Consider the following 25309-nt stretch of genomic DNA (forward strand, 5'->3'; position numbering starts at 1 on the left):
ATGACACTTATGTGTTTGCCTTCTAAATTTCTGAGTATTTTACTTATATATTTGAGACCTTAAATTATTATAACAAGAGGTTGAGGACAATTAACCAGGACACATTTCCCATGCCTTTCTCCTGACGTTGGTCATCCTACTAGGTGACCCAAGCAGCTTCTGTGCCAAAACCAGGCCTAAACCCCAATAGACAATCAGTTTCATCAGAGAGCACCTGGATCTGGTCCGTGACCACCCACTCATGAACCTTGCCCAAGAAGAGGAGACTGGCAATTGGCTGGTAATCACTAAAGACTTTTCGAATGCAGGGAGGGGTTTTTGATGAGTGGTTTGCAGAGATGGCCGACCCCCAAATTCCAACACTCGCCTGCTCTGCTTGTTTCCAAGTATAAATAATATAAAAGATAATACACTAATGCTGTGTGTGTGTGTTTTTTAAAGAGAGAGAAGGCAGCTGGGTACCCACGATCACAGCCTGCAAGTAATGTCCCGAGAAGAGGTTCCAATGGTTTTTCGAAAGCTAAGTGCTAGCCCTCCATCAAAAATAATACTTCTGCTTGGTAAAGAGCTTTCTCCCTGTGCAATAAAATGAGACTTACTGTAAAGATTTGTTCGGAAGGTTGAATGATTCTGCTCAGGGTACAGCTGTTTGTTTTACTGCACTATGCACTACATACACATTTAACTACTGAACGGAGAACATATTGCTGGCATTTAAGGTATTATTATAGACACAGTGGTGTAATTATGAGCGGAGGAACCAAAGGAAGGGGGAACAGGGGGAGGTATTGCAATAACTACCTCCCAATAGCATGAATTAGAGATGTGTGCATACCAAAAAAAAAACCCTGCCTGCCTTAGATGTTCAAATGCAGTGAAATTCCAGCACATGGGTGCACAGTCATGCTATATTGCATTTGGTTTTAGAGGTCAACAGGGAGGAAAGTGATGAGCCAAACAGCAACAAGACATAAGGACATAAGTAGATCCCTGTTGGAATAGTCCAATGGCCTGTCTAGACGAGGATCACAGGGCCAACCCGATGCCTGTGGGAAACCCACAAGCAGAGCCTAAGAGCAGACACTCCAAGGGTCCGTAATTTCAGGGACAGTCCTGGATTTACAGAAGCTGTCCTAGTTTCTGACTTGCTCCCATAATGGCCCACTTTTCCTTAGGACACCCCTATTCTCATCAGAGAAATGTTGGAGGGTATGAAGTTATCCGATCCCCCAAGCCAAGGAGATAAGTAACTATTCAACCTTTAGAAAACATCTGAAGGCAGCCCTGTATAGGGAAGTTTTTTATGTTTCATATTATGGTTTTTATTTACGTTGGAAGCCACCCAGAGTGGCTGGGGCAATATAAATATTGGGGAATATATAAATAAATGCTTTGAGGAAGCCCAAACTCAGGATGCAAGGGAGAAATAAGGGAGGGCATGTTTTGCAAATCCTGTGAGCAACTCTCGCCCAAAAAACCTATGTCCCCACTGTGGAAGGATCTAGAACTGGCCTCTATAGTCACTTACGGACACACTGTTAAGACAATATTCATGGAAGACAATCTTACTCGGCTATGAGTGATTGCCAGAGAAGAAAAAGAAAAAATGTTAATGTTGTTGTTGTTGTTGTTGTATAAAGGTAAAGGGCCCCCTGACCATTAGGTCCAGTTGTGACAGACTCTGGGGTTGCGACGCTCATCTCGCTTTATTGGCCGAGGGAGCCGGCATACAGCTTCCGGGTCATGTGGCCAGCATGACTAAGCTGCTTCTGGCGAACCAGAGCATGGAAACACCGTTTACCTTCCCACCAGAGCGGTACCTATTTATCTACTTGCACTTTGACGTGCTTTCAAACTGCTAGGTTGGCAGGAGCAGGGACCGAGCAACGGGAGTTCACCATCGCGGGGATTCGAACCGCCGACCTTATGATAGGCAAGCCCTAGGCTCTGTGGTTTAATCCACAGCGCCACCTGCGTCCCTTCTTGTTGTTGTATAGGACATTCCTATTTTCATCGAATAAATGGCGGATGATATGTAAGAGCAACCAGCCATCTTCCCGCTTCCGATGCCCAACAATTGGTATTCCACCACGGATTATTCCAACATGGAACCACTCTACGTTGCAAAGGATTCTGGGAGGGGGAGGAATCTCTTCTTGAGTTGTACAAAGTTCTGATTGTACTTGTATGGTTTTGCTGTCGCTCTGCGCTTATGGCTGTAATAAGATTCTAAATTAAGTTGTGTAATGTTCCTTTTTAATAGGGCTGTATAAATAACCCAGCAAAATTTTTAATGAGTAGAGAGGACTATCATAATCTATCATTAATTTAATTATATAGACGATTTCCCCCCACCCACCCCCATATGCTTGTATTTTGGGAGACATGTGTGGATGCTTCTGATTTTGAACAGTGTCAACCATCATCATTAGCAGTTTTATAGATCTTTAAAACCTTTTGTGGAATAAGAGACCGGGAATACATAATTCTGAAGCAATTTTCTTTGAGGTCGGCAGAATAATAAGCTACTGGCTAGTGATGGGGAAGTTTACAAAATAATTTATTTCAGACATCTTCAGCACTCATTTCTACCACCAGCACCCCTTCCACTTACAGATAAATATTTTTCCTGTTTTGTTTTTAAACTCTTATCAAAAAAGAACATATCTGAACATTTGAAGTTGATTTATATCAGTCTATTACCCTAGGAGGGGTGGGGGTGGGTCATATCAGCTTGCTAATATTTACAAAAAGTGGAATGGAGGGCTGTGAGAAGGGAGGAGAGCAGTAGCAAATTGGCAAGGTGGCACTGCGTAACCAAGCTTCCAGCATTAACAAAATTTATTGCATAAAAATGGAATTAAATTGTATAATGAAAACAGGCAATAAATACATTTTTTTCCTTGATTTTATTATTTCATCATTTTGCAAACTGCTTTGAGGTTCTTGTATTTATTTATTTATTTTACAATCAAGTGATGTATCAATTTTATGAAACAAACAAACAAACAAACATGAAATTGCACTTTCCCAGCTAGAACTTCCCCACACTGGACAATCTCAGAAACAGTAGTGGTTGTTTGCTCTCAATAGACTGGCAGCTCAAGCTGAGAGGTTTGGTAGACCTAGCAAGGCCAGCTGTTCCTCACCGCTGCCAGAAAGCCACTGCCAGCCAGAGCAGGTAACACTGGTCTAAAGGTAAAGGGACCCCTGACCATTAGGTCCAACTCTGGGGTTGCGGCGCTCATCTCGCTTTATTGGCTGAGGGAGCCGGCATACAGCTTCCGGATCATGTGGCCAGCATGACTAAGCCGCTTCTGGCGAACCAGAGCTGCACACGGAAACGCCATTTACCTTCCCGCCGGAGCGGTACCTATTTATCTACTTGCACTTTGACGTGCTTTCGAACTGCTAGGTTGGCAGGAGCAGGGACCGAGCAACGGGAGCTCACCCCGTCGCGGGGATTCGAACCGCTGATCTTCTGATCGGCAAGCCCTAGCCCCTGTGGTTTAACCACAGCGCCACCTGCCTCCCTCACTTTTCCTTAGGATGCCCTTATTTTCACTGGAGAAATGTTGGAGGGTATGGAGTTATCCAAACCTCGCGCTGTCTGGAGGCAATCCTGTACAGTGGTACCTTGGGTTATGAACTTAATTCGTTCCGGAGGTCCGTTCTTAACCCGAAACTGTTCTTAACCTGAGACGCGCTTTCGCTAATGGGACCTCTTGCTGCCGCCACACCACCAGTGTGTGATTTCCATTCTCATCCTGGGGCAAAGTTTGCAACCCGAGGTACTACTTCCAGGTTAGCGGAGTTTGTAACCTGAAGGGTTTGTAACCTGAGGTGTTTGTAACCCGAGGTACCACTGTATAGGGAAGGGTTTTTTTTTTTAAAAAAAAAAAGTTTTATTATGTTTTTATATACAGTGGTACCTCAGGTTACATACACTTCAGGTTACATACGCTTCAGGTTACAGACTCTGCTAACCCAGAAATAATACCTCGGGTTAAGAACTTTGCTTCAGGATGAGAACTGAAATCATGCTTTAGCGGTGTGGCAGCAGCTGGAGGCCCCATTAGCTAAAGTGGTGCTTCAGGTTAAGAACAGTTTCAGGTTAAGAACGGACCTCTGGAACGAATTAAGTACATAAGCAGAGGTATCACTGTATGTTGGAAGCCGCCCAGAGTGGCTGGGGCAACCCAGTAAGATGTGTAGGGTATAATTAGTAAAATTATAATTACAGAATGGGATGTCCCTATTTTCATTGGAGAAATATTGGAGGGTATGGTAGACGTGCACCATAAATTGGTGACCGGGTGAAGAAACAGGTGCCTCTCAGAGGTTACTGCACCACAACTTCCACCATGCTGGGTAGGGCTGATGGAAGGCGGAATTCATCAGTGTCCAAAGTGCCACAGGTTAGCCAGCCCTGCTGTGGGCTAATTTCAATACCAAGTGGCCCACTTTTGGCTGTGTATACACTACACCGTTAAAGCGCATTTGAAGAACACCCTTTCCCTCAATGATTTCTGGCCACTGTCATTTTACCCCTCACAGAGTTACGATTCCCAGCAACCCTTAACAGATTGCAGTGCCCAGAATTCTTTGAGGGAAGGGCTTTCCATGGGGTTCCGGGATATATTCGAGATTCATGGACACTAGCTCTCCTGCACACATATATATCTCAGCCATAAAACCACCAGTATATATATGTATACACGTATATATATGTACACACACACACACACACACACACATATATATATATATAATCCCTGTTCAGCTTTAGCAGGTTCTGAATGGCTGTGAAGGTCAGTGAGCAATAGGAATTCTGTCCTTACCTGATGCACAGACTGAGGCTAGTAAGGAGATGCCGAAGCACAGGTGCCTGTAGTGGCCTTTGGGGGTCTGGTGACCACTACAGTTGCTGGGAGGCTTCGATCTATCCGATGCTTCCATCAACGGCCAAAAAAGATGTATGAACTGGGGTTATCGTTTAAATTTATACAGTGCCTTGAATACCGTGAACAATATTGCCCTGATTCAGCATTTACATTTTTCTTTGTCGAACTGAGACACGTTACTGCTTAGATCCACTTTTTTTATTTCATTTTATTCTCTTGGTGGGTTTTTGTTATTTTTTTTTGGTCAAAGCAAACTGTAGCTAGGGATAAAACGGATGGCTCAATTATCTTGAAATCTTGCCGTTTCACACCTTAGATCTGCAACAGCGGTTGCTAGTCGACTTGCGACTTCTCACACTGTTGCCTGGTGTGACACCCCTGTGGTATTTAACACTGACATTTCAGCACCTCCTCTCCGCATCCCTCCTTTTAGTACGAGAGTGCTTAAAATATCATCGCTAAAATTACACGGGGGGGGGGGGAGGAAGGGAGGGACATAACCACCTTGTATCAAGCACATCAGCAATACAACCGAGCAAAGCATGGAGCAATTTCCCCAGAAGAGCTGCAGCCGAGAGAAAGTTCTTTGTGTCCAAACAGAGATCTATCCGTGCTACGGATGGTACTTTTTTTTCTCCATCCCCGGGTTCTCAGAAACTTTTCAGGCAATTACTTCCCCAGGTACCAGGGGGCCTTGCGCACCCAAAGGCCACACCACTCATTTCCGTCAATGTCTGGGGCGCGTTGACACCCATTTTGAAGTCCCCGGCAAGATTTCCTCTGTCTGGCCTCCTGATTGAGATCACGTAATTGCAATAATTAAGGAAGCTCACCTCTGGATATTATCAAAGTGACCCACCCAAACCTAAGTCCATATGGTTGGAAATAGCTAATGAGTCAGTTAATGTACTATGTCTAGGAGAATGTGGGCTCCGTACGGATGGCACAGGAGTGTAATTTACCAAGGCGGTGACTGATTAAGGGTTTATTCCCCCCGTTATTTCCATGCCTGCGTGCCGCCACCCCCCCCTCAAGTGGACAATTGTTAACGTTCTGTGACGCGCTGCGAGTTCAAACTCCTAAGCACTTTTTTCATGTGTGTTCACACATTTGTAGAAGGAAGTGAATGCGACCATAAACAGCACCTGTGACCTGGGCTTTTTAAAGATGTCTCAGTTGATTAATTGATTGGCTTGTGCATAAATTTGCATATGAATACGATTGCTCTGCAGGCGGTGGTGGAAACGTTTGTTCATTCATTGTGTTGCTTCAGAAGAAACATCCTTGCCCCTGTGAGTGGGGGAAAATTAGAAACATGCCTTGGACATGGTCATACTATTTATATTCAAGTAGATCAGTGGGACGCAGGTGGTGCTGTGGGTTAAACCACAGAGCCTAGGACTTGCCGATCAGAAGGTCGGTGAGCTCCCGTTGCTTGGTCCCTGCTCCTGCCAACCTAGCAGTTCAAAAGCACGTCAAAGTGCAAGTAGATAAATAGGTACCACTCCGGTGGGAAGATAAATGGCGTTTCCGTGCGCTGCTCTGGTTCTCCAGAAGCGGCTTAGTCACGCTGGCCACATGACCCGGAAGCTGTACGCCGGCTCCCTCGGCCAGTAAAGCGAGATGAGCGCCGTAACCCCAGAGTCGTCCGCGACAGGACCTAATGGTCAGGGGTCCCTTTACCTTTTAAAAGTTAAATGGGGCATTCCTGCATCAAATCAGAAACCAGGACGGCTTCTCTAAATCAGGGATGTCCCTGGAAAATAGGGAAACTAAGAGAATCTCATATACTGCACTGTTTAAAACGCTAGATTCTAAAACATGAAGGGAGACCAGGGAGAAAAAAGCCCGAGCAGAAACCTTTTAGGCAATTGAAATATCTGGATTTATGAATAACACTGAGATTCCTCCTCCACCTCGCAGCCTTATCCTCTCTGTAGGGAGAAGCCGTAACTCAATGCAAGCAGTAGCAGTCCTGCCATCCATTCTGCGCAGACCTTTGAGGTCTGCAGCTGACATTAGTGATGACCCAAAAGCCAGCATACTTCACTGATGACTACAGATTGTCATAAAGGCATAAGCGGCGCTGGAGGTCAGAGCTATTCTTCAACAGCAAAAGGAAAAAAGGGAAAAAAGGAAAAGGACCAGTCTCTTCAGAGAGGCAAGAGCTTTGCAGTATAAAAAATAGTGGTGTTGCAAACAGGAACAGCACAGACTGCAGGGTGTGGGGTGGAAAACAACAGGATTGCTGTTTTGGCAAATGATTGGTTTGTGCTTGGATCTGCTCCTTTTTATGAAACGATAGGCTAGGCGTTCAGCTGCGTATCTCGTACTTCAGCTAGAAGGAGGTCTGAGTATAATTGAAGGGACAGCTGCATATTCCTGCCTTGCCGGGGGTTCGACAAGATGATCCTCAGGGTCCCTTCCAACTCCACCATTCTATGATTCTATGAGGCAGGAAGAATGGAAGAACGGAGGCAGTGAGAGATTTTACTTTCTTGGGCTCCATGATCACTGCAGATGGTGACAGCAGCCACGAAATTAAAAGACGCCTGCTTCTTAGGAGAAAAGCAATGACAAACCCAGACAGCATCTTAAAAAGCAGAGACATCACCTTGCCGACAAAGATCCGTATACTTAAAGCTATGGATTTCCCAGTAGTGATGTATGGAAGTGAGAGCTGGACCATAGAGAAGGCTGATCGCCAAAGAATTGATGCTTTTGAATTATGGTGCTTGAGGAGACTCTTGAAAGTCCCATGGACTGCAAGAAGATCAAACCGATCCATTCTTAAGGAAATCAGCCCCGAGTGCTCACTGGAAGGTCAGATCCTGAAGTTGAGGCTCCAATACTTTGGCCACCTCATGAGAAGAGAAGACTCCCTGGAAAAGACCCAGATGCTGGGAAAGATGGAGGGCACAAGGAGAAGGGGACGACAGAGGACGAGATGGTTGGACAGTGTTCTCGAAGCTACTAACATGAGTTTGACCACACTGCAGGAGGCAGTGGAAGACAGGAGGGCCTGGAGTGCTCTGGTTCATGGGGTCACGAAGAGTCGGAAACAACTGAACGACTAAGCAACAACATGAGGCAGGAACTGGTTCATGGGTGGTCCCTTGGTGGAACCATCAGTGTACAGAACTGGAAGATTCAGGACAGATAAACATGCAGTGCATGCAGCACATAGTTAAGCTATGGAACTCTCTCCCACTAGAAGCAGTCGTGGCCACCAACTTGGATGGCTTTAAAAGATTAGACAAATTTGTGGAGGAGAGGGCTACCAATGGCTACTAGCTACAGTGGCTCTGCTCTGGCTCCACAGTTGAAGGACAGAATGCTTCTGAACATCAATTGCTGGAAACAGCAGGAGAATGAGTTCTTGTGCTCAGGTTTTGCTTGCTGGTTTCCCATAGGCATCTGGTTGGCCCATGTCTGATCAGGAAGAAGGACTATATGGACCACTAACCTGGTCCAATAGGCCCTCCTTAAGTTCTTAATTCACTGTCATGAATTATCTTAGAAAGCTTTAGAAGACTACAGTGGTACCTCTGGTTAAGAACTTAATTTGTTCCGGAGGTCCGTTCTTAACCTGAAACTGTTCTTAACCTGAAGCACCACTTTAGCTAATGGGGCCTCCTGCTGCTGCTGCGCTGCCGGAGCTCGATTTCTGTTCTCATCCTGAAGCAAAGTTCTTAACCCGAGGTACTATTTCTGGGTTAGTGGATTCTGTAACCTGAAGCCTATGTAACCTGAAGTGTCTGTAACCCAAGGTACCACTGTATTAGATGAATTCATGGAGGATAAGGTCCGTCTCAAAAACTACAACTGATCCAGAATGTGGCTGCTAGACTGGTGACCAGGAGCGGCTGCTGGAACCATATAACCCTGGTTCTAAAGGATCTACATTGGCTCCCAGAACAATTCAAAGCCCTAAACGGCCTTGGCCCTGTGTACCTGAAGGAGCGTCTCCACCCCCATCATTCTGCTCAGACACTGAGGTCCAGCTCTGAGGGCCTTATGGTGATTCCCTCACTGCGAGAAGTGAAGTTACAGGGAACCAGGCAGAGGGCCTTCTTGGTAGTGGCACCCGCCCTGTGGAACACCCTCCCTTCAGTTGTGAAGGAAATAAGCAGCTATCCTATCTTTAAAAGACATCTGAAGGCAGCCCTGTTCAGGGAAGTTTTTAATATTTAACGCTGTACTGTTTTTAACACTTGATTGGGAGCCACCCAGAGTGGCTGGGGAAACTCAGCCAGATGGGTGGGGTATAAATACGGTAATAAATTATTATTATTATTGATGCTTGCTGTGTTTTTATTATGTTGGAAGCTGCTCATCTCCTCCTTCTCATCTAGCATAGGGGTTGGAAAGACCCTTCGCTCAGTGGCAAGAGCATCTGCTTCACATATAGCAGGATCCAGGTTCAATCCCTGGCACCTCCAGGTTTGGCAGGGAGAGATCCTGTCCAAAACCCTGCAGAGCCCCTGTCTACAGTAGGTAGAGAGCAACAGTCAGTCCTTGGTCCTTGGAATACATACCACCTAGGTCTCTGGCAAGCAAGCATTATTACATTCATGTTCCTTTTTAGGTTTACACTAGAATCATCCAGAATGAACGCCAGAATGTGTGAAGTGGCTCTGATTTAAAGACTCATTGACTTCCCAACAGCCCTCAGAAAGCAACAGGAAAAAGAGAAGCGAAAGCAAAGGAGCAGGAATTGCCTGATAAAGCTTCTTTCCAAGTGACTCATTTGGGTAATGATGCAATGAAAGTTAAGCACTTTCTGTTCCCCACTGATTTCCGCAGGAGACTGAAGCGTCCACTAAAATCGATGGGAATTCACGCTTAACCCTGACCGGATCATGCCCAGAGCCAATGAAATATACTCAGAGTCAAGTGTGGATTTCATGTTCTTTATTCAGCTCATAGTAGTGAGGAATGGAAGTTTCCCCAAAATATCTGCTTTATATACATTATTTACACAATGGGCCGCACGTGATTGGCTAATTCTGGGATTCTCCCATGGGCCAATCAGGTTGTGGATTCACTTCCACCTAGAGATGGATTGGGTGGCTCCTGCAGACCAATCATACTGCTGCATTGTTCTAGGACCAATCAGACTGCTGCATTCTGAATCCTATTGTTCTAGGACCAATCAGACTGCTGCATTTTGGATCCTATTCAACTCAGTATATAATACCCAACAGTTTTGATGAGGAGCTTCTTTTATGTGCATTCGCCATCCTATCCCTGTACTCCACCGCTTTCTTTTAACTACAGGCCTTGTTATCTCACCCCCCCCCCTTCTTCTTTCAAAGTCATGCCTGAAACCCTGGGAAGTTCAGTGCGACTTACTCCCAAGTAAGTGTGCTTAGGATGGCAAGTATGTCATGCAGCCCTCTGGCAAAGGCTGATGTGCACATCTGCACAGTTCATGTTTAGGGACTCTGGGAAAGGAGACAATGAACAATAAAACCCTTGCAAAAACCAAAAAACTACTGCACACATGCCCCCCAAGTCAAAATAGAAACACTGGTTTGGGATAGGAGGACTGTTTGGGGCAAAGGAAACAGGGAAAGATGTGTCAGTCGGACCTACTTCTGCATAAGTCCATCTTTTCTGTAAAGAACGCACCAGTCTTTGGAGCTAGCGTGGGCAAATGTAACAAAAGAAAGAGTTGTTTAAGGGTTTGTTTGTTGGGACTAGGGTTGGAACGATCCAGGTTCACATTGCTATGTTGCTATATCTTCCAACATTTATCTGATGAAAATAGGGGCTTCCCATTCCAGAATGATAATTTCACTATTCATGCCCCACACATCTGACTGGGTTGCCCCAGCCACTCTGGGCAGCTTCCAACATATATGAAAACATAACAAAACATTATTAAATAATAATAAAACATCTGCCTGGTTCCCTGTAGCTTCACTTCTCGCAGGGAACCGCCAGAAGGCCCTTGGTGCTGGATCTCAGTGTCTGGGCAGTCCAGACCTGGAAGCTGTATGCCGGCTCCCTCGGCAAGTAAAGTGAGATGAGAGCCGCAACCCCAGAGTCGTCCATGACTGGACCGAACGGCCAGGGGTCCCTTTACCTTTACCTTCTGCATGTGCAAATGGATTTAGATACCTAATAAGTCCATAAATTAAATTAAATTAAATTAAATTAAATTAAATTAAATTAATTAAATTAAGGGACGCGGGTGGCGCTGTGGGTTAAACCACAGAGCCTAGGACTTGCTGATCAGAAGGTTGGTGGTTCGAATCCCCGCGACGGGGTGAGCTCCTGTTGCTCTGTCCCTGCTCCTGCCAACCTAGCAGTTCAAAAGCACGTCAAAGTGCAAGTAGATAAATAGGTACCGCTCCGGCGGGAAGGTAAACGGTGTTTCCGTGCGCTGCTCCGGTTCGTCAGAAGCGGCTTAGTCATGCTGGCCATATGACCCGGAAGCTGTACGCCGGCTCCCTTGGCCAATAAAGCGAGATGAGCGCCACAACCCCAGAGTCGTCCGTGACTGGACCTAAAGGTCAGGGGTCCCTTTACCTTTACCTTTAGGTCCATAAATTACCATATAACATATATTCAGCACAAAAAACAGCGGCAATTTGTTGTCGACAAAGGACAGCTGGACATACAGTGGTACCTCAGGTTACATACGCTTCAGGTTACAGACTCCGCTAACCCAGATATAGTACCTCGGGTTAAGAACTTTGCTTCAGGATGAGAACAGAAATCTTTCTCCGACGGCGCGGCAGCTGCAGGAGGCCCCATTAGCTAAAGGGCTACATTTTAATATTTTGATGTTCCATTATTTTAATGTTGTATTTTATTTTTGTTTTTAAGTTGTAATCATTCATCTTGTTTTTATTATTGCTTGTAAGCCGCCCTGAGCCCGGCCTTGGCTGGGGAGGGCGGGGTATAAATAAATTATTATTATTATTATTATTATTATTATTATTATTATTATTAAAGTGGTGCTTCAGATTAAGAGCAGTTTCAGGTTAAGAACGGACCTCCGGAACGAATTAAGTACGTAACCCGAGGTAGCACTGTATAAAGGGCCCCATAACCTTCAGTAGTGCAGTGTTTCCCAACCTTGTGCCTCCAGCTGTTTTTGGACTACAATTCCCATCATCCCTTGCCACTGGTCTTGCTAGTCAGGGATGATGGGAGTTGTAGTTCAAAAACAGCTGGAGGCACAAGGTTGGGAAACACTGCGAGTGTTTCCCAACCCTGGTTCTCCAGATGTTTTTTCAGACTACAATCCCCAGCATCCCTGACCACCGGTCTTGCTAGATAGGGATGATGGGAGTTGTAGTCCAAAAACAGCCGACGCTCCAAGGTTGGGAAACACTGGCTTAGAAGGCCTCATCAAACCTAAACCCGGCCCTTGGGGGTTGGTCTGGATGACCCTCGGGCCCCTTTTCCAACTCCGCGATCGCCCCGATCTCTCGCGCGCTCTCGAGAGCCGGGCGTTTGTTTGCTGAGGAGGCGTGTCCGCCGCCTCCGCTTCCGATAGGCTGCTCTCTAGGCGGGCGCGCGCGCTTGGACACGCCTCCCCCGCCCCGCCCCGCCCCGCAGCCGGCCGGCCGGCCCCTCCTTGGAGTCCCTCTCGCCGGACCACGTGACCAGGCTCCTTGGCGCGGGAGCGGCGCGCGCTGACCGGCCGCCGTCACGCTCGGCCGCCCCTTCGCCCGGCGCCTCAGGAAGGAGAGGAAGGAAAGGAGGAAGATACAAAGTTTCCAGCGGGGAGAGAGAGAGAGAGAGAGAGAGAGAGAGAGAGACTTTTCCTTCTCCCGGCGGTAGGCGGAGGACTTGGCGGCCTCTCCCAAAAGAAGGGGTGGGGGGGAGAAGTAGGGTGGGGTCCCCCTGAAAGTTTGGGGTGACTTGAAAGTTTGAGCTAAGCCAAGGCAGGGGGGGAGGCAGGACCGCAACAACAAACACCCCCCCCCAAAAAAACCATAGAATGGTAGCGTCGGAAGCACTGCCGAATTTACGTATAATATTAAGCTAAACATAACATATTTAGCCGACCTGAGCCTGGTCTTGGCTGGGGAGGGCGGGGTTTAAATACGATATTATTATTATTATTATTATTATATTATTATTATTATTATATTATTATTATTATATTATTATTATTATTATATTATATTATATTATATTATATTATATTATATTTATTATTATTATTATTATTATTATTATTATTATTAAACAAGCTATAGCTTAGCCCCCCCCCAAAAAAAATTAAAGGGCGGAAAAAACCCCTGGATGTACATTTCTAGTATATAAGATAAGAAACAAATAGAATAGATAGATCAACTTTATCCGCATTAGCCAACGGCCATGGCAACATAAAACAAGCAATATATACAAATAAACAGACAGCAATTGGTAAAAAGGGCAATCAAATGACCAAGGTTATCGTTCAGATAGTGGCCCTTAATCTTATTGCACCCTCGATAAGAACAAATAGAATAAAACCTACGTACAGGAGCACCCCCCCTCCCCCAAAAAAAATTAAAGGTAAAAAAACTGGATATACATTTTCAAAATATAAGATAAAAAACAAAATAAAACCTACATACAGCAACAGTGTTTTGTGTTGTGTAGGTTCCTATGATGTAAGTAATGGGCCCGCAATCATTTATGTTAGAGCTTAATTATTTCACTGTTAATATACGTAATTGTGATTCAGTTCGACAATGACTTTGATAAAATACATATTCTGTTATGTGCAAATGGCTTTAGATACCTATTAGGTCCATACATTACCGTATAGCATATATTCAACACACAAAAACAAAACAGTGACAATTTGTTGCTGACAAAGGACAGCTGGACATATAAAGGGCCCCATTACCTTCAGTAGCTTAGGGCCTCATCAAACCTAAATCCGGCCCTAAATGGTAGTGTCGGAAGGGACCCCCAGGAGTAATCTAGTCTAACCCCCCACAGCAAAGTTAAAAGACTCCCCAAGGGAGGGCCAGCCAACCTCCTGGTTAAAAAAAATCTCCAGTGAGGTGCCGAAATACCAACAGAGCAGAAAAAAAGACTATTTATGTATGCGACCATGGCTGCTCAGATGTAATTGGCCCAGAGATGGAAAGAAGTCCCTGCCAGAGAAGAATGGCAGATTTAAGTTGATGGATTATGCCGAAATGGCAAAAATGGCCTGAAGAATCGGAAATTTTAATAAGGAATGGGGGAAATTGATAATTTATCTTAAACAGTTAAAATCATTAGTTGGATTGGACTAACACATGTAGTTTATCGTTGAATTTTGGATATAATAGTGGCGTAAAAGATTTGGATTATTATAAAAGATGCAGGAGGAAATGATCAGCAACAAGACCCACAAAGGGGAGGCGGGAAGTCCAGGGCATTTTTGGAATCTTGTTTTTATGCTGTTTCTTGGATATGTGATTGTAAAACATGAATATGAAAACGAAATATTGTTTTTAAGGGGGGGGGGGGGGAATCTCCAGTGAAAGAGATAGCCCTGGCAAATTGGCTGTTCCGGCTGAGGCTGGATAGGGACTCGATGTTCTGCTTCTCTACCCTCTTGTCCTCAGGCTCTTTGCAAATTTAGATATATTTTTTATACTGCAAAAAAATTGCCAAGACTTTTTGGAAGTGGAAGCTGGAGTGAAATATTGTAGCAGTGGAGTGGTGGTTTCAGCCAGCCAGCCCCTTCCAGGGTACTCCATTCCATTCCTCCCCACTTTCCCCCCCTCCTTTGGGAAAACACAGATATTCTGCATCTACTGGGCATGTTCTTTCAGCTGCTTTGGGTGGTTCCTTTTTGAGTTTTCTTCTCACTCCTTTTTAGGAGTGGAATTCCCTGCAAAATTTAGTCTCCTCCCTCCATAAATTCTGTGGTTCATCCCTTTTGTGCAGGAGTGGCAGTGTTCACTTGGAGAATTGAGTTTGCTAGTACCGTAGCATGTAGCTAGGTGTGGCTCGTGTATTGCAAAGACTCCTGGGAGATGAGTGGGGAGATGCTTGGTTTTTTAAAAGTGACTGCAGCTGCAGCCCTATACTCACTTAGGGCAGATTCACGCCACATGTTTAAAGCACATAACTTCCCTCAAAGAACCATGGGAACTGTAGTTCCATCATGGAACTACAATTCCCAAATTATTAGTTAAGGATAATTAAAAGTGATAGAAAATTAAGAAATGCAGAAGTATAGTAAAGAACGGAAAATCATCAGAGGTGTTGACGGAAGTCAAAATATTGCATAAGATATGTTGTATGACTGTTGGAACTGATATGTTTAAAAATCAATAAAAATGTATTTTTTTTTTTTAAAAAAAGGAAGTACAATTCCCAATACAGTGCTACCTCGGGTTAAGTACTTAATTCGTTCCGGGGGTCCGTTCTTAACCTGAAACTGTACTTAACCTGAAGCACCACTTTAGCTAATGGGGCCTCCTGCTGCCGCCGCGCCGCCGGAGCACAATTTCTGTTCTCTTCCTGAAGCAAAGTTCTTAACCTGAAGCACTACTTCTGGGTTAGCGGATGTAACCCAAGGTACCACTGTACTCTTAGCAAACCAGTTCCCAGGATTCCTTTGGCCAGGTGTAGGCAAACTTGGCCCTCCAGCTGTTTTTGGACTACAACTCCCATGAGCCCTAGCTAACAGGACCAGTGGTCAGGAATGATGGGAATTGTAGTCCCAAAACATCTGGAGGGCCAAGTTTGCCCATGCCTGCCTTAGGCGAAGTCATGTGCTTTAAATGTGCATTGAATGTGCTCTAAATGCATGATGTGCTTATGTCCTTACCTGGGAGTAAGCTTTGATGCATTCAGCATGACATTTGAGTGACTTGCGTAAGTAGATGGGATTTTTTTTTAATGTGTTTCTTTTCCCTCTTGGTTTTAATATATTTGTGTCAGAGTTTTGTCTGTCTATTTGTTTTATTTTAAGTCACTTTGGGTTGCCCTGTGCAAGGTAAAGCAACTAACAAGTTTAACAAACAAACAATAAAAAATGCAGTCTGGGCCAAATAATAAATTATGATCATACACGTATAAGCCACTTACAACACATAACAGGTGGTTACTGCATGAGCAGTAAACAGGAATAGATAACAATAGACTGCATAGACTGCAGTAATAATTCTATTAATAGAGTTGATAAATGTCCATGAACATTATATCAGCAAATTAACAATTCATGAATGCTCCATTGAATAAGTGTTATTGTTTGGCTCCTTAAGTCAAGGTTGCGGTTGCCAAAATGGAATGTCTAGTTGCCATTTTGGGGCAAAAATAAAGTCTTATTTTTCAAATGATGGACTGACTGTGATTGATTCTCAGTTAAACATCTGGCTAGTCCAGATGACAACCTTGAGCTAGGTTAAGAGCTTTGAGAACTTAAATAAGAAAAGTCACTTGATCCAGAGACAGTCCACATTTACATTGGCCCATTCCACAGGGTGGGAAAAGCAATTCGGTTCTGGAAATTCATTCCAATTGTTCAGATAAAATGTAACTGATAGAATTCTGCAGGAAGAGGTATTAGTGTGTGAAAACAGTCCAGATCCAATGATCTCCCCAGACAGTGGAGATGCCAGGTGCCATTACTTGGTTGCAGGTGGTCAAAAGCCAGGTGCGAAATGTGCCTGGCGCCTGGCTAATTTCAAACACTGGGTAGAGTGGGGCATTCAGGAAATAATATATAGATGGAAGAACTCTTCATATGTTCCTATGTATTCCTCCATTTCTCCCATTCAGGTGTGATGCCTCCTAAAAGGCATGGAAAAAGCAACCTCCCCAGTCCTCTTCAAGAAGGGGTAGTACTGAAAGACACCGAGAAAAGAGAGTGGAGACTAGGTCGTATGATTGGCCAGGGAGGATTTGGCCTAATCTACCTAGGTAAAGTATAGATCATCACCTGAGTCATTGCAATGTGCTGTCTTTGCTGTTGGTGTTCCATCCTTATAACTGTTAGTTCCTCAATCTCTGTGTTGGTTTCATCTCTTAACCAGTTCAATCTTCGTGTTGCTTTCAAGCACAACTTTAAGGCACAGTTTGGGGTACTTGAGAATTTTGCTGCCAAATCAGCCCTTCCCATCCTGGTACATTTTGGATGACAACTTACGTTATCTCTGAGCACTGACTGTGCCTGATGGAAGCTGTAGTCCAATGAATATGGAGGGCACCAGGCTGAGGATGGCTATCCTAGATTACCCTATTCCCATCTCTAAATTATTCCCATACAATTTTTAACCCAGCACAGATGCTGGTAATATGTAATTTCTGGGTTCTCACGACTACCACCCTAAATAGCAACACTGATGATATTCCTGACTCCTACAGCTTCAGAAACCACTGTTTGACTTTCAGAGCTGACGTTAACCTTTAGGAGCAAAAGTGAATTTTTCTGGATGTCCCTCTTGGCACTGGAAGCTTAACTGGGCTACACATGGTGTCTTCAGACACATCTCAGCTCCTGGCCATCTGCTGCCCTGTCCCTGTGCCCATTCAGAAGGTGGCATGCCAGTTTCAGCAGGGTCTAGATGCCAATTCCACAACACAGCCAGTGCCACAGTGCCAATTTAAGGGAAACATATCCTTGCGGATTGTCCATAATCCACCTAACAGCAAATATTTTTGCATGTTCCTCTTTGTAACCCAATGGCTTGCCTCCGTGCTGTTGGTTAACTGAATAAGGAACAAGGAACCTAAGAGACAGTGGCCAAATGAAATCGCTTCCACCTTGCAGGATAACGTCGGGAGTAGAAAAGGCTAAGGAGTAAACCCTGGAATGAAATCCCTAAGGAGGTTGATGTCGCCTTGTACACCTCCTTGCAGCAACTCCTGCAGCCAATCTGGTCCCTAATGTATTTCTCTGCTTTCCTTTGGATCGGAAGGGGTCATCTGGGCAGCCCAGGGCCTCCATACACACTGCCCAGCCTGGGGAGGTCACTTCGGTGCTATTAATGCAGCGGTTTGACTTCACCCCTGGAGGCACACTCCATTGTCTCTCAAGGCCAACAGATGCCAATAACAATAGATTGAATTTCACTTCAACATTGGCATCTGTCTGGATGCGCCCAAATAGTCATGTCACGCTGAAAGACTGACTGTTTTGTGGGGATGAGAGATTTTGCAGCCAGGATCTGACTTGATTACATGCACGAAGGAGACAGTGAAGAAGATGGGTGTGCAGAAACATAGACCTATGAGAGAAGACGTTACTAGACAATTACAGCCTTGATATCAGATAGCTCTGTCTGTATAGATCTTCTCTCAAAAGTAACAAAAGCTCTGCAGGCCTCAAGCTTAAGTAAAACGCTTATCTACAGACTGAGCTTCAGTTAATGTCTTTCGTGCATGTTAAGACTTTCACAATGCTGTTGTTTTTCTAAAAGGTCTACTGGACCATATTTAAGTTGAGTTTGAAAACATTGCCATTTTTTTAAACTTTCTGATTCTGAAATATGCCTTCCTAGCATGGCTATTGTGATGTCAGTGCAGTGTTTCTCAAACTTTGGGTCCCCAGCTGTTGCTGCACTGCAACTCCCATCGTTCTTGACCACTGGACCTGCTAGCTAGGGATGATGGGAGTTGTAGTCCAACAACAGCTGGGGACCTAAGTTTGAGAAACACTCCAGTATGTAAACCTAGCAGAAGAATAATTTCTGAGGAACACTGGTTAAAAAAACCCACCCTTCTTTCCCAGTGTATGTGCACGTACACAAATACACTTTCTTGAGGCCATCAGTGTTTGCAAAATGAGCATCTGTTGCCAAAACCTCCAGCAGCAGCAGTGAGATCAGCTGTGGACAGGAGTTGGGGAATTCTATTTAATTGCCAATAGGCATAGCTTTTTTGCTCTCCCCCAGTGTGCAAACTTTGCCTGCAAAAGCGGCTCCCTAAGATCTATGGCAGACACTTTTCTCCATTATATTCCAAGAGATGATTGCCACGAAAATGAACCGCTGTAAGTGAAAGCTGGCAGGCTCCAGCTGGCAGCTCAAACCAGCAAGTTAACTTTGTCGGACTTCTGGGTGCTGTGGTGCCAGGCTGTCAGTGAGCAGGGAGGCGGAGAATGGCAATTTCCTCCAGAAATGTGCTCCAATGTTGCTGCTTGCTTATTAAAACTAATAAAAGCTGTGGGGGAGCGCCATAGCTCAGTGGCAAAGAACATGCTCTGCATGTAGAACACCCTGGGCTCAGTCTCTCTAGATAGGAGAGCAGAGGGAGACCAGTAGGAATAGGCAGTTCAGGTTTAGGTGGGTCGAATAGCTGGTGCATATGGGTTTCGTTTGTGGAAAGGCTGTAGCTCACTAGTAGAACATCAGCTTTGCATGCAGAAGGTTGCAGGTTCAATCCCTAGGATCTCCAGGAAGTTCAGTTATGTTTGATTTCATGAAGAGTTGTTAAAGGGTTTTCATTCAGGTGAAGGAAAAAGAAACGTAGGTGTTAATGTACTGTGCAAAGGACCTGTGTTTGTACACACATGACCTCTGGCCTTGAAGTTGTTCTCCAGAGGTTGTCGGATGGGGTGACCAGCTTCTTAAGCCGTGTTGAAGGGAGGGAGGCAGCTTACACTGTAGCACCCAGCTGCTTGCAAGCTGGTTAATCACATTTCCATAGTAGAATAGGGATGTGGGTGGTGCTGTGGTCTAAACCACAGAGCCTAGGACTTGCCGATCAGAAGGTCAGCGGTTCGAAACTCCGCGATGGGGTGAGCTCCCGTTGCTCGGTCCCTGCTCCTGCCAACCTAGCAGTTCAAAAGCATGTCAAAGTGCAAGTAGATAAATAGGTACTGCTCCAGCGGGAAGGTAAACTGCATTTCCGTGCACTGCTCTGGTTTGCCAGATGTGGCTTAGTCATGCTGGCCACATGACCCGGAAGCTGTACGCCAGCTCCCTCTGCCAGTAAAGCAAGATGAGCGCCGCAACCCCAGAGTCGTCCGCGACTGGACCTAACGGTCAGGGGTCCCTTTACCTTTTTATAGTAGAATCAGATTCTACTTCCGTTACACCACCTCTCACGAGCTTGTTCTTCAGAGAAGTTTTGCACTGCAACCCCCATTAACCCCAAGCAGCATGTTTTAGCTAGGGCTGATATGATATGGTTTATGCCTTTAACATTAAATGGTGCAATCTTTAATGATTTCATCATGAAATATAATTGTAAAGAGAGAGTGTCAATTTAGCTTTAAAAGTTGGGAAAGAAAGTATGAGAAGAATAAGACAGAAAAAGTGAGAAGAGTTTCAGTTGCAGATTATTTGTCTTTTACCCTTATTTTACTGGAGAAAATGGTGCAAGGTTTGAGTTTCTATTCCTCTGGCCTGCTATCCTTTTGCTCTGGCCTGCTATCCTGCTATTCTATTGCTCTGGCCTGCTATCCTGCTATCCTTTTTTTCCAGTTTTCAGTTCATAAAATGAAACTATCAGACGTAAGGTCTCGTACAAAGTTATTGGTAAAGTCTAGTTAAGTTTGGTTTGTATGGAAGGTGCTAATCATTCAAAATCAATGATACTATCTTCAATTATCTCCAGTTCATTTTAATTTTATTGAAGAAATCATTATTCCTCAACAATCTGTTTTTCTTCCTTTAACGGACAAGTTTCTTCTTTATATTTCAAATAATGATTGCTTGTAAGGTTGTAATTTTGCCTTTATTAATTATAGTTAAAGGCTTTAACTCAATAGTTCTATCTCCTTCTTGATCAGTTCGGTCCCAGTTACATTTTCACAAAGATATTTTAAAGTCTCTTATTCTTAAGATAATTTAAATCAAGTCTTTAAAGTTAATTATAATTATAATATTTGCATAATGGCAGAAGCACTTAATGGTATGCAACAGTTTCATGTGAATTTGGACTTAGTCTCTAACTTCACTCAAAGACCACTTCCTTTTTAGCATTGCCCTGAGCGTGATGTCCATGGTGTGGCCCTTCTGGGTGTTATTGGACCCCAAATCCCATATGCCCCGCGGAGGACCCTACAGTCTGCAAACAATAACATCTTGGAGGTCCCGGGCCTCAAGGAGGTTAGACTGGCCTCAACCAGAGCCAGGGCCATTTCGGTCCTGGCCCCAGCCTGGTGGAACGCCCTGCCGCAAGAGACCAGGGCCCTGCGGGACTTGACATCTTTCTGCAGGGGCTGCAAGATGGAGCTGTTCCACCAGGCCTTTGGTCGGGGCCCAGTCTGACCCCTCTCCTCCTACAACACCCTATATATGAGGCCTCTCTAATGCCTCTCACTGGCTCATATAAATAGCTGAGCCTGGTAAGTACCTAAGGTTCCCAACCCCTATAGTCATAATTTGCCGGTTGCCTCCTGATCTTATTTGATTTTAATCCAATTTTAAACTGTATTTCAGTCAATTGCTGAATTTTATGTTTTAATGTATTTATATTTTGATGATAGCTGCCCTGAGCCCAGTTATGGCTGGGGAGGGCGGGATGTATTTTTTAAAAAAAATATTATTATTATTAGGCATATTTCTTTTTTAAAAAATTATTTTTATTGATTTTTACATAAAATTTCCAAAAATCATACAACATATTTTCTTATACAATGTTTTGGATTTCCATCAACCACATCTGATGATTTTTCAGACTTTATCACTTAATCTGCATTTCATTATTTTCACCATTACTTTTAATAGTCCTTCCCTAATAATTCTCTTCACACATTTCCCTGCAATATTTCATATAGTCCTCCTTACAAAACTCCTTGCAATCCTACTAGTGTAATTTGTTGATTACAGTTGCTTTTCAAATAATTCACATATTTACTCAGTCCTCTGAGAATCTCTGATCCCGCAGGTTTCAAATCCTTCCTGTTATCTTATGTACCGTATTTTTCGCTCTATAACACGCACCTGACCATAACACGCACATCGTTTTTAGAGGAGGAAAACAAGGGAAAAAACATTCTGAATGAAACAGTGGATGTATCATTTTTGTGCTTCATGCTGTGGCCACAGACATGTGATCTGATGGTGAATTTGGGCTGACCCAATGCAAAAATCCTGAGAATTCCTGTGGATCCATGCTTTTTAACCACATTTTTGCACCATTGCAGCCCCAGGCAACAGTGGGTGCGTGATTTTGGGGGGGCAGGCTGTAGCCATGGACATGCTATGTGATCTGATGGTGAATTTGGGGTGACCCAATGCAAGGATCCTGAGAATCCCTGGGGATCCATGCTTTTTAACCACATTTTTGCACCATTGCAGCCCCAGGCAACAGTGGGTGCGTGATTTTGGGGGGGCAGGCTGTAGCCATGGACATGCTATGTGATCTGATGGTGAATTTGGGGTGACCCAATGCAAAGATCCTGAGAATCCCTGTGGATCCATGCTTTGTAACCACATTTTTGCACCATTGCAGCCCCAGGCAACAGTGGGTGCGTGATTTTTTTGGTGCAGGCTGTAGCCATGGACATGCTATGTGATCTGATGGTGAATTTGGGGTGACCCAATGCAAGGATCCTGAGAATCCCTGTGGATCCATGCTTTTAAACCACATTTTTGCACCACTGCAGCCCCAAGCAACAGTGGGTGCCTGATTTTTTTGGTGCAGGCTGTAGCCATGGACATGCTATGTGATCTGATGGTGAATTTGGGGTGACCCAATGCAAAGATCCTGAGGATCCCTGTGGATCCATGCTTTGTAACCACATTTTAAGTGGGGAGCGAAGGAAAAACAAAGAAGGGACATTAGAGGGGTGTGCAGAGAAGCAGCTGGCTAAGAATGCAGGAGAGGGATTTAACGGGAGGGAGGAAAGAAAGGCAAAAGTTTCCCCCCACCCAAGCCAGCCATCTCTCTCTCTCCCTCTCTCTCTCTCTCTCTCTCTCTCTCTCTCTCTCCCCTCCCTCCCTCCCCCTCTCTCGCCCTCCCCCCCTCTCTCCCTCCCCCTCCCCCCTCTCTCTCCCTTCCCCCCTCTCTCTCCCCCTCCCCCAGCAGCACCGGAGCTTGCCTGGAGGGGAGGGGCTTTCCCTGCTCTTTGTTCCGTTTCAGCAAACACAGCAACGAAACAGAGGGGGGTGGGCAGTAAGACCCTGAGGCAGAATGCAGGAAAGCAGCCGCTTCCTCTTTTCAGGTTTCGCTTCTCCGTGCAGCGTGCAGCGCCGCGATTTGATTTTTGCATGATTTTTCGGCTCCAGGGACCACACATTCGCTCTATAACACGCACAGACATTTCCCCTTCCTTTTTAGAAGAAAAAATCTGCGTGTTATAGAAGGAAAAATACGGTAATTCTGCATAGTCCATTAATTTCATCTGACATTCTCCTTTTGTCGGTAATTCTTCTTGTTTCCATTTCTGTGCCAATAGTACTCTTGCTGTCGTTGTTGCATATAAAAACGGTTTATTATCCTGTCTGTTAATATCCACCCCTAGAATGCCGAGTAGAAATGCTTCTGGTTTTTTAATAAATGTATATTTCAATACCTTTTCCCATTATTTACCCATCCCAGCATGGTCATCATCATCTGGATGGTCACAGGGTATCTCCACCCCTAGTTTAGCAGGTTAAACCACAGAGCCTAGGACTTGCCGACCAGAAGGTCGGCAGTTCAAATCCCCGCGATGGGGTGAGCTCCCATTGCTTGGTCCCTGCTCCTGCCAACCTAGCAGTTCGAAAGCACGTCAAAGTGCAAGTGGATAAATAGGTACTGCTCCGGCGGGAAGGTAAATGGCATTTCTGTGTGCTGCTCTGGTTCGCCAGAAGCGGCTTAGTCATGCTGGCCGCATGACCCGGAAGCTGTACGCCGGCTCCCTTGGCCAATAAAGCGAGATGAGGGCCGCAACCCCAGAGTCGTCCACGACTGGTCAGGGGGCCCCTTTACCTTTACCTTTACCTTTACAGTAGAGGTCTTTAACCTTTGGCCATCAGGTTGTTCCTGAGCTCCAACTCCAATCATCCCCAGCCAGCGTGGCCAATAGTTAGGGATGATGCAGGTTGCAATATATGGAGTGCCACATATTAGCTACCCTAACCCACAGCCTTAATGCCTCATTGCCCATATTTGGGTGGGAAAATGGGGTACAAGTAGTGCAGTTGTTCCCCATTCTGCTCCACAGAACCTGGAGAAGATCCACATTGGGCTGGGGTGGGGAAGAAAACCCCAAAGTCATTTGGAAATCGATTGTTGCCCATGGCAGTTGAACATTCCTGCAGTGCAGCTGGAGCTAAATAGGGAATTTTGGCAGATTCAGTTTGTCATATTACCATGCTGCATGGGGTGGAGAAGCTTGCCTGCTTCTGCCCCGTCCTGCTCTTCCTCCTAGAATTTGTGGGGATTTGGGTTCCGGTCTTTGCTCAGCCACTTGTTCACTGGATGGCTTTGGAGCAAGTTGCTGATTTTATTTTGGCCTCATTTTCTCATCTGATGAAATGGGCGTATATAGGAATAACAGTAACTGAAGGAATGAAGAAAATGGGTGAAGGTCTACATGAGGTTCTTGTTATGCAGTGATAAGATATTTTCATTGTTGTCGCTGTTGTTGTTATTGTTATTATGTTTTTGATTTTATTATACTATTCGGGTTCTTTACCTTATTTGTGCATATTGCCCAGAGATGTTTAGTTATTAATCTGTTTAGAGAAGCATTTAAATAAACGGTGTTGTTTGTTATTACGCAACAAGGTCTGTATGGGACTTGTCATATTGTCTCTGTTGGTGCTTAGCTTAAATTGTGTTCATAGCTAGAGAGATCAATTCACCCGTAACCCACCTCTCTCTCTTTCCACCCACATTCTGTCCTGCAGCTTCCCCTCGCCTTGATGTTCCTGTAGAAGACAGTGCAGAGCATGTCATTAAAGTGGTAATTTTCATACCTTTTAAAAAATCAACTTCCTTGGCAAAGGGCTGTAAGGTCCTCTCTGTATGTTCCTTTTGTTACGCATTTGTGATGATTTGAACTCACGATGATATTGGGGCGGTTATACTTGATCGTGCTTTCAGTAATGTTTGCGCCTGCAAATAACTTGGGGATAGAAAGACTGCTTTGTCTCACGCCCTCTAACTTCCTGCTGAAATCCTGTAAATTTGCATGCCACAAGAATTCCAGGGTTTGTTTGTTTGTTTTGTCCCTGGAGATGGCAATAATGCAATAACACGGGGAAAGCACCACAGAACAACTAATAAAGCAGAATGATGTGTGGACAGCCCATTATAAAACCACCAGTGATGCACTGTTACTGCATTAATGACATGTTGCAGAATACTTCTGCAAACAAACCCCTGGTCCGGAAGGGCCTTAAGAGTACAAGTGCTGAAATCTATCCTGCTGTTCTTCAATGTTGCTTTCCCTACATATGAGGCTTCTATTATTATTTTTGCCTTGTTTTCAGTGCAATTTCAGAATGTCTATAGGCCCTGTCCCTAACAGCACAGCATAATTTCCTGATGTACCTTCTGGTATTAAT

The 25309-nt window shown here is 44.8% G+C and overlaps 1 protein-coding gene across 1 annotated transcript in view; it reads left to right on the forward strand.

Annotated features, from left to right (window-relative positions):
• The first annotated feature begins 12504 nt into the window (after positions 1-12504).
• Positions 12505-25309, forward strand: part of VRK2 (VRK serine/threonine kinase 2) — a 65051-nt gene continuing 52246 nt past the window's right edge. The window contains exons 1-3 of the mRNA XM_081854802.1: positions 12505-12700; positions 16644-16784; positions 24650-24705. Of these exons, the coding sequence (XP_081710928.1) occupies positions 16649-16784; positions 24650-24705 (192 nt within the window). The 5' untranslated portion in view covers positions 12505-12700; positions 16644-16648. The remainder of the gene's footprint in view (positions 12701-16643; positions 16785-24649; positions 24706-25309) is intronic.

The sequence above is a fragment of the Podarcis erhardii genome (genome assembly GCF_964252035.2).
Source record: "Podarcis erhardii genome assembly, chromosome: 3".
In the NCBI taxonomy this organism is placed as follows: domain Eukaryota; kingdom Metazoa; phylum Chordata; class Lepidosauria; order Squamata; family Lacertidae; genus Podarcis; species Podarcis erhardii.